Consider the following 12,203-nt stretch of genomic DNA (forward strand, 5'->3'; position numbering starts at 1 on the left):
CTCGAGTTTTAAAAACTCGAGATGCTACTTTCCTTAATTCTTTCAAACCGTTCCTAACTTACTATTTTGAATCCCCATATGAATCTGTTCTGCACAAAACCTCCTCTTTTCTCCCTGTCTTAGCTTTTATATAAAGAAAACAAATATCAAAATAGGCTGCCAGGTATTTTTCCTTTCATCAAAAGTGCACCTAGATTGGTACAAATGTAAACATCATGGGAGATGGGTAGTGCTTCCTTTTTTTTACCCAAAAAAAAAAAAAGTGTGTCCTTTTCCTGTCTGATGAGTCAAATTTGTCAAAAAGATCAACAAGAAACGTGTTCAAATCATATTATTCTAGCTATATCAATGGATCCCTCCACAATAAAGGTTCCTTTTTCCTTCTCCTTCACTCTAATGGTAAACAAAACACATGACACAATAACATTAAAGAATACATTTGACAGAAAAGAATGCATGTGACTTGTGATTAGTCTGTTGAGGACCAATAGCGGTTTTGTGGCTTTGTGTTTGCTTGTAGCAACAAAAACATGCTCAAATCAAGCACCAAGACAAAGAAATCATTGCCAAAGAACCATAAATCAACCCCACTAGTCAATACCTCCCCTCTTTTTTTGAACTAGGTGTAGTATTATTATCAGGCCCACAGCAACACTAACCAAAGGGTCAGGCCCAGAGAAAAGAACAGGTTAGTGCCTCTAGTGATGAGAGGTAGAGTAGCACTTGAGTCATTGATGCCAGTAGAGCCACTTCCTGTGGGGCTGATTCCTGAGCCGAATACTAAAGGAGTTGTGGTGCTTGTGGTTGGAGTTGAAGGTGTTGTGGTTGGAGTTGTAGTTGTGGTTGTTACTGTTTGGCTGAACCAAGAAAAACAACAATGCATATTAACCTCAAAACCATACTTAATTGTGATCAGATTTAAAATAATTAAAAAAAAAAAAAAAAACAAACAAACAAACAAACCATTCATACTACCAAAACACAAGCAATTTGTCCTGCAAGCTTAAGCCCTTAGGAAAGTATAAAATTTAAATATCTAACTATTATTCTGACACTTTTTGCTGTGACTGAGCCTTAACTTCCCCTTTAATAAGTGAAACGCAACATGGGGAAGTTAAGAAAATATGTATGACACTCATTTAATCATCTAACAATTATAAGACACTCAAAATATTCTATCATTTAGCATATATCATGCAGAAAATAGAAGTGAAGCTAAGATCTGGGGAGGAAGAGGACAAAAGAAATTGTGAAATATCTACATCATGAAAGCTCACCAGCTGTAATTGAGAAGCAGGCTCAGGATTGTAATGATATCAATGTGAAGATATGAAGTTGTGCTAGATCACTTTTCTGAATCACTGTCCAGAAATTATTTAATCCACCTTGAAAAAGTTAGTCTAATACTGGCTAAATATCACAGAACAAAGAGCAGGGAAGTAAGCTTTTCACAAGCAGAATTCATCAGCAAGAATCTATAACCAAAAGAAATAAAAATGATCTTTGCGCACTGATCCAAAAAAAAAAAAAAAAGCTCTTTGGGCATGGGAAAAAAGTCCCTACATAAACAAACACAAAATTTTCCACAAATTTTAAACCAGATTCAGTCCACAGAAGTGAGAGTTTTTCATTTGAAAATAACAACTGAAAATTTTTCCTTTCATGAGAAATTAAACCAAAATGTACACTCAAAATGACAAAGATTTATTATTTGAAGGAAGAACTAAGAAACCATACCTGGGGCTTGCTGGATAAACACAACTAGCAGAAGCTACTGCTATAAATCAATCATCCAAAAAAAAATTGAAATTAGTAAAATATTTAGTTCACAAAAACTGCTGGTGGATGAGTGTCCAAGCCCAAAGAGACTTACTAGGGGCAGTTTGACCAACAGTGGCAGTGCCTGAGAAATCACAGCTTCCTTGAGTCTGACCTTTTTTTTGGAAATAGCTGTTCACAACATAGTCACAGTAAATTTGATGCAGAACAACCGGAACAATTGAACAGTAAAATTAAAAAATAGGAAAATACATGGATATTACCTTGGAGTCAGCACCTAAGCCTAGCTTGGAGTCAACACCAAACAAGGAAAACCACTAGAGTTAGCACCTAGAGATGTCTAGAGTCAACACCAAAACAAAGAAAGGAAAAGGCTACTTTTTTCATTCATCTAAATTTTCAACCATATTACAATAATTTGCAGGTAAAACTAAACCCTAATTCTAATTGGCACAAGAAACCTTAATTGCCTTATTACAAAAATAACCTTGCTTTCAAATATTAAGATACTAATAGCCTAATAAACTGCTAGGATGTAAAATATAAAAATACAATAGACTTGCAAACATAAATAATACTAAATAAAAATAAAAGTCTTCTTGAGTGTTTTGCATCACAGCTCCACCCTCAAGCGTAATCCAGTATGTAGCACCTATAGGAGAAAAATGGAAATTATTATTATTTAAAAAAAAAAAAAAAAAAAGATCAGTTAATTCACACAAATCCCTCCCACCCCACCTAAAGAAGAGAGAATAGGCAAATAGTTTGCACAAGAAGTTGAGAAAATCAAAGGGAAAAGGCACCATATAGTATATACTCTCCTGCACTATGTTGGCCATATGCAAAGAAAATGTTTTTTTTTTTTTTTTTTTTGGGGATAATTACAAAGAAAAAGTTTTGTCATTTAAATCCTTGTCAGATGGAGTAGGAGAAAACAGCAGAACTCCACACTTTCTTGAGAAAACCATGTACCCATTTCACTTTAGCAGGAAAGATAAAAGAGAAAATGGCAAACATGATGTGAACCAATCCCCAAAAAACCATGAGTCGTGAGGACCCTCTAAACCTTTAAATATGAGGTTTGTGAAAATAGAGGACTCAAAAAATCCAGGAGCTTATTTGAATGGCCATAAGGGCTAAGAATGGCACGAGATACACTAGAACAGCCATGATTGATTGAAGATTGTGTTTGAAATTTATGAGAAAGTAACTATCACTTATGAGAGTTGGTTGAGATTGAAACCAAGATTTTGAAATTTATGAGAAAGTAACTATCACTTATGAGAGTTGGTTGACATTGAAACCAAGATTGGCAAGTGGGTTTGTGATAGAGAGAAAGAGTTGATTTTGAGGGCAGTGGAGATTTGCTAGACTATAGTAGGTGTGAAGTGCCTGTATCTGGTATGCTTTAGGAGGCCTTTAATGTTTTTTTACATCATGTATTAAACTGTTTATTAAATACTTTGTAGTTTCTACTATAAGATTATAGATATATTTTTGTTAAGAATGAGGAGAGTGTTATGGTGAACTGAGCAAGCTGGAGCTTTTTTCATGTATTACTAGAATACCAAGCTCCCAATGTTTTGCAACAATGCTCAAATCATGGTAAATCTAACTAGAATGGTAACTCTGGCAAGAGAACAACAAATTAGCAAAAGGAAGATAAAAATTTATGTCTTCCAAAGGACTATATTAAAGGGAAGATGCAATTTCACATGTTCCCGCTAAACACCATTTCAACTGATGTGTCAGGGGCAGTATAAATTTAAGCATAGTATGATCTAGGTTGACCATTACCCCCAACACCGCCACCCCTAGCCCGCCCGGCAGAATTGAAAAATTATCTTAAGGTGTAGACAGATAATAATTCTTATAGCTAAATGTAATGATGATGATGTTTCTGCAGCCTTCCTGCTAGAGAAGAATACATCAAACCTTATCACGAGAACTCAAGGGAATCTATTTTATTTGAACCTGAGTACTTTCAAGAGGGTAACAATACTAAGGCCAAGTGAAGTATAGACAATTCGAATGACAATTCTAGACCTTTGCATGTGATGAATTTGCAGAACTACCGCCAAGTGCTAACAAACCGATAGGCCAAAATTCTGATACACATATAATGCCAAAAGTAAAACACACCACCACCAATGAGATAATAAGGAAAATGATTTTTTTTTTTTTGACAAGCTGTAGTATCCAGATCTCTTCAACTATCTGACAATTCTCTCGGGTGTATGCAATTCTCCATCCCACACACACCAAATTATTATAAGGAGGAATCCCTTGGAGGTGGCCCCAAAATGCTAGCAAAGGGAAAATGAATTCAAGTGCACCAAGTTGTGCGTTTAACTTATGAGAGAGGAAGAGAAAAGCAGTATAAGCTTCTAACTGCTTGTTTACATTATTTTTGTGCTAAAAATTGAAAGTATTTTGCATCCACCTGTATTTTTCAAAGATGATACCAACATAGCCACATAAAATTGTAACTAAGAACTCATTTTCCATCTTGTAATTACGTGGAAGAGGATACTGTTTGATCAAAAGGACATTATCTTCTTTTTAACTATGCAACTTGGACTTAAATCAGTAATCTCTTGAGTGTGACCCATTAGATGTTGATCTTCGTCTGTTTAAAAAAACTTATATGCAACTTTTTTTTTGCTAAATTAAATTGTTGGGGAGATAACACCTTTGGAGAGACTCTAATAGAGATTAATAAAACATACAAGGACACCACTCAACCCAAAAGCTTAAGTTTGGCTTAGCATCCCATTTGGGACTTCGCTACTTAGCTAACCACACCACACACACATGAATATTCCAACACATATGCCACTTGATAAATACATTATATGCAACACATTCAGCGATAATCAAAGGTATACAACATAACACTTTTTCCAGAACAGTTTTAAAAACTTCTTACCATTAAAAGATTTTGAATTTAGCAGCAAATCAAATGACTGATTTCCTTCTTTAATTTTAATTTTTCTGTACATTAATGTCCTTTCAAATTGATTGGTACCCAATCATATAAAAGAGCGAGGTAATTTAGAGAGAGAGAGAGAGAGAGAGAGAGAAGGATGTGACAAAGACACTGAAAGATGTAAATGAAACAATAGAACTAAAGGAAGAAGACATATCTTGGCGTACCTTGGCATATTTCTTTGAAGTACAATCAGGAGGTCTTCATTTTCTTCCACGGTGATGGATTGAAATCAGCATCTTCGTTTACAAAGGCTGGGCCATTGAAGACAAACGCATATCTGTCATGGTTCCTTGACATTCATTCACGGTTGCCTAGGATGGTGTTGGTTGGATAACATTGGTGTTGCATTTCTGGTCCATCAATAAGCATATCTACACTCATAATTTTGGTGTTCCCTTGTAATCTCAAGTGATCTCACATAAGAGTCATACTCTTTGTTTAGACGATGGGCTAAGCTGGTTAATGCTGATATATATGTCCAAGTGCGAACCGCTTCCACTTGCGCATCACAAGATCTTCCCTTGTTGATCTCACATAAGAGCCGTACTCTTTGTTAAGACGATGGGCTAGCTGGTTTATTCCGATATATATGTACAAGTCTGAACCACAACCACTTCCACTCGCGCATCACAAGGTCTTCCCTTGTTGATCTCACATAATAGCCGTATTCTTTGTTAAGACGATGGGCTAGCTGGTTTATGCTGGCTTTAGTGTTTGAAACCATAGCTTCCTCTCATGCCTCCCAGAGGACTTTCATCACCACTACTACATACGAAATGAATTCATCTATGGTGACTCTTTTTGCTAGTAACTCACTTGGGTGATCAATTATACGTTCAATGAATTCCATAACAGATTGAGCTTGGATCATTTCAACTCTAAAACCCCATTGACCACCATACCACAGTCCTTTGGCAAAGGGACAGCTTTGAAATAGATGTAAAACAGAATCTTCTGCTACTTCACAAAGAGGGCAATAAGCATCTTGGGTTTTGGAGCTTTCGACCAGCTTCTGCTTATTAAAGGGGGGGACCCCAGCAGCCACTCTACATAAAAACATTTATAATCATGCATCCAAAGACACTTCTACTAGTCTTTCCAGAATGCTTTTGCGGGCCCTGGAATTCTGATAACATTTACATGCTACATGGACTCCACACCTTTCTATTGTAACTTTTACTAGTTTAGAATCATAATTTGAAATTTTACATTGAAGTTTAATATGATGAAATCCTTTTTTTTTTTTAAATACTGACCAACATCGACCCTCATCAAAGTAAAACCACATAAATGATGATGATGGATCCAAAAAAATTTTCTGACACATGAGCCTTTCTTTACAGCCATTGACAAAAGCGTACATAGAACAAGTAAAATTCTTAAATCTTTTTGGCTTATTAACCTTGATTTCCACTTTAAAAGCAACACACAGAGCAAATGCTGAAGATTTGAGGTCATTATAAATAGAGAATGATATGGAACTTCCAACACTTTGATGGTTGAACCACTTTGGAATCCTAGTCCCTGGAAGTAAAAGTTCATATGAATCTCTCCAATCTAGTGGAAATTTAGATGCAAGGTCTGTTTCAAATTCAGATGCAACGTCCATTTCAAATTCAGATGCAACGTCCATTTCAAATTCAGATGTAGAACCTATTTTAGATGTATCATAGTCCATTTCAGATAAAGAGTCCTGATTCGATGGTCCCATTACACATGCTATACTTTGGGGAAGCCCTACCATGTCTCCAAACTGCTTGCAATTAGAGAAAAAAAAAAATTGCAGATTAGCAAAACTAGTTATATATTTGGGAAAGTTAAGCAAAATTGTTTCTTTTAATATAACTTTAAGAGAGAGACACCTGACTTAATAATCTTCTTCTTGATTGTGAATCCAAAGAATAGCAGTTTCTTGCGTCTACATATTTGATACTTGGTGGAAGCCTTGGAATTTCTTGAAGCTTACAGCAGCCTTGAATGTTGAGGTAACCTAATTGAGGAAATCTGCTTCCAATTTCAGGGAGGGTAGTAGTGTTGCTGTTACAGAAATATAATTTGTCTAATTTGGGGAGGCAACCAGGAGTGTCCAAAGCCTTTGGAAAATTTTCCCAATTAAACATATGAAGATGCCGAAGATGTTGTAATTTAGAAAAGCTACTTGGAAGATCTGTATAGTTTTTAGAACCTATGTGTAATGATGAAAGGCTAGTGAGATCTCCTATGGATGAAGGCAGTACTAATATCTCCGTTCCTTGCTGAATTTCAAGGAAGTTCTCAAGACTTTCACAGCCAAAGAGACGAAACCGTCTAAGAGATTTCAATTGAAGGCTTCTTGGAATAATTTTAAGATTTTTGCAACCGTTGAGGTTCCATAACTCAAGCTTTTCAAGAAGTCCAACTGACTGATGAACCTCAACTAAATTTTCACATCTCGACATATCCAATTCCTTTATGTTTGGGGCGATCACTGATAAATCAGGTAATATTCTAATGTTTTTACATTCTCGGAAACTCATATATTTCAAACTTTTGAACCGATACCTCTGTAGAAGAAGAAGAAAAAATTGAAATCTATTAAGCTTCAACAAACATTAAAATACAGCTTAACGAAACAATAATAATTTATATATGCAAATGATCATACCTCGAAATGCTCATCCAATTGAATGTGACGTCCTTGCATTCTGAGTGCAACAAGATTTTGAAGGAAAAAATTGGATGGAAAGGAAGTTAATGAAAATCCATACCACTCAAACAACCTTAACTCATGGGAAAGAAATTCGAGGTCTTCAGAAATTCCATTACGAATTTTCAGATATATGAGATTTTTCATCTTTTCAAAATCTAATTGCATGTTTCTTTCCTCTGGCAAGTCCACCGCTATACCTCGAATTGCATTCAATCCCTAATTGGACAAATCATTCAGTAAAAAACATTATGTAAAAGAAACAGCCAAAAATATAACGGGTTGTTAAATTTTAAATAAAAGCCACACTAATATATGATATTTTATTAAACATTAAAAAAATATAAAAGAAAAAGAAATAAAATTCACTATGTCCGCTAGTTGAAAAAATGTTGCATTCAATCCCTAATTGGACAAATCATTCAGTAAAAAACATTATGTAAAAGAAACAGCCAAAAATATAACAGGTTGTTAAATTTTAAATAAAAGCCACACTAATATATGATATTTTCTTAAACATTAAAAAAAATATAAAAGAAAAAGAAATAAAATTCACTATGTCCGCTAGTTGAAAAAAAGGGAAAAGATAAACCAAAAGAACTTACCTTATTTACAATAAGTGCTTGAGGAGCACCCTTGTAACACAATAGCCTGCTTTGTTCTAAATTTTGTCCCATTTGCTGAATCAAGTCATGCATCCATAGTTTGCCATCTCTACTAACAGCTATGAGACACTTATCAATAAGTCTTTTAATATCATGATGTGGTTCATAGCAATAGATACTGGTTAGTATATCTACAACAAAATCCTTCTTTTCTCCTTTAAGGAAACATGCAATATCAAGGAAAATCTCTTGTTGAGGTTGTTCCAATCCATCATAGCTTATTTTGAGTATTTCTTGTATATCTCCATTAGGATATCTTTTATACTTTTCTAATGCACTTTTCCATTCATCATTAGTTTTTCCATACAACTCTGCACCAATGATTTTTAGAGCTAATGGAAGACCTTTGGCATAATGTATAAATTGGTTGACAAGTTCCAAAGAATCTTTATCAGGTCTATTTCTTCCAAGGGCATGTTGACAAAAGAGTTCACGAGATTCGTGAACATTTAATGCCTTAACCTTGTAGTACCTTACACAACAATATTTCTGAAGAGTATCTAGCAAGTGTTTATCTCTTGTTGTTATAATAATTCTACTTCCAGAAGCAAACCGATCAAAATTTTCAAAAAAAAATTCTATCTTTTCTAGTTTTTCCACATCATCAAGAACTACAAGAATCCTTTTATGATACAGCCTCTCAATTGTCATATTGTTTTCTCTAGATGTACTCCCAACCGTCAAATTTCGATACCCTAAGATCTCATTACAAAGTGTCTCTTGCAGTTGGATTACAACATCATTTCTTTTTGATTTTTCTCTAACATTCTCTAGAAAGCTGCTTCCATCAAAACGATGACGAATTGTGTCAAATATAGCTTTTGCAATTGTTGTCTTACCCACTCCAGGAAGGCCATAGATCCCTAAGGTACAGGAAAATTTTGACTGAAGATCTAAACACCGATATATGACGTCACTTATGCGAGAATTTATTCCAACTAGATATTTTGTAGCAGAAATTTTCGTGCAATCTAATTTAACACTTAAGATCTCTTCAGAGATATCTTGGATAATTTTGAATTCAGAGGGGCCGTAGCTGCCAATCACATAGCATTAAATATACGTAACGAGTTAGACAAGAAAAAAGAAATACATTATACGCGAACAAGGACTAAATTCTTTACAGGTATGTGATCAAAATAGAAATATCTTTATTATTATTATTATTTTTTTTTGAGAAAAAAGAAATATCTTTATTATATGTTCTTCCGCTCCTAACTTTGTATCATTGATCTTTGTAGCATTACCGCTATGTGATCAACATAGAATACTTTCATAATTTGGCAATAAATATATATATAAAGAACTATGAATAAACAATTAATGCTAATTGTTTTTGGGTCCTGTTAGCAGATATCCATTGGGCATTTGTTAATAGACCATTTTAGGTAAAAGCGGCTCCACATTGGGTTTAGGCTCTAGGGTGGTCACAGAACCACACCCTGACCTGAAAAATAATAATTATTATTATATATAATTTTTTTAAAAAAATTATGATTGTTTTATCTTTAAAAAAAATTTGTGACCACCCTAAATTCATTTAGGCCCAACATAATTAAAGTTTGGACAAAATTTCGCAACAAACTTGTTTGTAGACTAAGCCTACAACTCCACTCAATATATTTTTTATTGGATGTGAATTTTGACAAATCCACCTTTGAATTACATTTTCTTTTTATATCCTCCATATTTGCAAAATTTCAAGAAAATCAAAGATCAATAACTATGTCATAATCAAATGTTTAAATTTTGAGTTTTGCAATCTAAAATTATACATAAAAAATAAATTTATGGATTGAATAGTAAATAATATCCAATTGGCATGAAATTTGATATATATTTTTTTAAAGAATATACAATTTAACAGTTAGATTTTCAAAATATGTAACCATGTTAATTATTTTAGTGACAGCTGTAGCCTTAGACTACAACTAAGTTTGTAACCAAACTTTTTTCATAAATTTAATCTCTTAGCAATATATTAGGTCCTTACAAACAAAAAGAAAAGGCCAAGAAAAATTTTATTTAACTAGAATCTTGAAAGAGATGTAACTTGAAGTATTGATAATAAGATTATTATGTAACGAATTCAAAATAAAAAAAATTCGTAGAAAGAAATTGTAAGATTTTATGTATTTAGTTTTTTTTTTTTTTTTGAAAAATATGTTAGATTTTGTATAATTTAAGTTTCTTAATGACAATCTTGAAAAAATTCTTACAATCGCCACTGATTTATGGAAAGTTTTTATACTAATTTTATGGGAAATATAAAAAATTGTCAAAAAAATTAATTAATTTTTTTTCCATAAAAAATTTCTAAAAATATTCCCTAACTTTTCTCATTATTCTTAATACTAAATTTGGTGGTGATACCAAACAATTAAAAATCATAAAAGTCAAAGAGTAGTCATTAATACATACTTGCCCTTGTAGTGATGACCAGTAAAGTTGCTCGCCCTAGTTAGAGCCTTCCTCCATTTTTGCACCTTCTTCATATTATCCTCAATTTTTTTTTCATGTTCTTTTAAATGTTCTCCAAACTTTCCCTTTTGATGGCGTACTTTTGCTGGATCTACCTTATAAAAAATTGGTATCACTTTAACCATTTGGCCATTTTTCTTACACTCAATAATCTTGACAAGTTCATCCAAGCACCAAGTGGAAGATGCATAGTTTTCAGAGAATACAATTATCGAAACCATTGAACTTCCAATCGCTTTGATAAGTTCAGCAGAAATTTCTTCTCCCCTTGGAATCCCATCATCCATGAAGGTCTTAATCGTCCTCATTTCCAAAATGCCTTTCAAAGTGCTTGTGAATCCCATGCGGGTATCTTCACCTCTAAAACTCAAGAACGCATCATATTCGTATGCCTTGTTTAGAATAACCATTGTGACGGTCCAAAAGATCTAAATAGAAGAGGAGAAAGAAAGATGTGTTAAACCAGGCATAGGAAAGTGAATAAGAATTAAAAATAAAATATTTTTTTGATACAATACAATTATTCCATACGATTCCCTATACAACAACAATAACAAACAAACATCAGTTGGTGCAGCCCAACATAATTTGGAGCTTATGGCGAAAAATTCATGTGGGTCTTTTTATATGTAAATATTAATTAAATAAAATTATTTAATACAAATCAAATCATTGTTAATTTGATATATTAAATACATAATTTGATGAGTAATACCAAATTAACTAATGTTAATTTCACATAGCGAACTGAATATCATTGATAAACCATAAATTTTAATAAAAAGAAATAAAAATACATTGTGATTAAAAAAGACACTGTATTTTGGATATATGACTATACATAATTAAATAGAGTTGTAGAGTTTTCTCAAATTAAAAAAAAAAAAAAAAAGGAGTAGAGTTGTAGGATATTATTTGGTATGTGGCTAGGATATTGGCTTATGAAACTTAAAATCTCAAACTAGCGGGGGATATTAATCTAATCGGTGATTTAACTGAAAAGTCTAATTTTTATTCATAGGACCCTTATCATATTTCTCTCAAGTTTCATTCTCAAACTTTTTTTTATTAAAAAAAAAAAAAAATCAGCGTGAAGACGAAGGAATCAACTATACCAAACCTCACAAAAGATTTCAAACTCTCCTATAAATTAGAACATAGATCTAGAAATAAAAATGAGGGAGAGAGAAAGGGCTCGAACCACAACCTGACAACGGCGGCGCGTCTACCAAGCCACTATCAGTGATAGTCTATCACTAACAGCTCTCCGGAAAGCTGGTTTCAGCCGAAGCAAAGCTCCTCACCAAAAAAGAAAGAAAAAGAAACCACTGTAAATGGAGGTTCAGCGCTACGATGGCGAACTGGTGGGGAGACTTGTGATTTTCAAACGGAAATTGCTTGGCTGTTTCTCGTGAGGAAGAGAAGGGAAGTAGTGTAATTTCCTATGTCTTGGAGGCTTGTAGCTCCTTTACTTTTTTGGTGGGAGATGACTGTGTTTACTTCGTGTCCTAGTAATATAATATTTTCTCTTCGAGCGTGGGTTTAACTTTTTGGCGGGAGATGACTGTGTCTGTGTTTACTTTATGTACTAGTGCTATAC

General features: G+C 33.6%; 2 protein-coding genes across 3 annotated transcripts; both read right to left on the minus strand.

The window, feature by feature from the left end:
* Window positions 1-307: 307 nt before the first annotated feature.
* On the minus strand, window positions 308-11,027 carry LOC115978949 (disease resistance protein RML1B-like). Of its 2 annotated transcripts, XM_031100878.1 has the most exons (9): window positions 10,544-11,027; window positions 7,416-7,676; window positions 6,634-7,314; window positions 4,936-6,524; window positions 2,043-2,431; window positions 1,874-1,950; window positions 1,738-1,774; window positions 1,278-1,361; window positions 308-857 (listed from the first exon to the last, which is right to left on the minus strand). In XM_031100878.1, exons 2-4 carry the CDS (start codon window positions 7,623-7,625, stop codon window positions 5,838-5,840), a joined length of 1,578 nt encoding a protein of 525 aa, XP_030956738.1. In that variant the 5' UTR covers window positions 7,626-7,676; window positions 10,544-11,027; the 3' UTR covers window positions 308-857; window positions 1,278-1,361; window positions 1,738-1,774; window positions 1,874-1,950; window positions 2,043-2,431; window positions 4,936-5,837. The 2 variants fall into 2 exon arrangements, with proteins under 2 accessions (XP_030956738.1, XP_030956739.1); XM_031100879.1 differs by lacking the exon at window positions 4,936-6,524 and having other exon boundaries at window positions 1,874-2,431.
* Window positions 8,013-11,013, minus strand: LOC115981417 (TMV resistance protein N-like). The gene is made up of 4 exons (XM_031103552.1): window positions 10,544-11,013; window positions 8,757-9,158; window positions 8,063-8,594; window positions 8,013-8,021 (listed from the first exon to the last, which is right to left on the minus strand). Exons 1-4 carry the CDS (start codon window positions 11,011-11,013, stop codon window positions 8,013-8,015), a joined length of 1,413 nt encoding a protein of 470 aa, XP_030959412.1.
* Window positions 11,028-12,203: the final 1,176 nt, after the last annotated feature.

Source organism: Quercus lobata, chromosome 3 (genome assembly GCF_001633185.2).
Source record: "Quercus lobata isolate SW786 chromosome 3, ValleyOak3.0 Primary Assembly, whole genome shotgun sequence".
Lineage (NCBI taxonomy): Eukaryota > Viridiplantae > Streptophyta > Magnoliopsida > Fagales > Fagaceae > Quercus > Quercus lobata.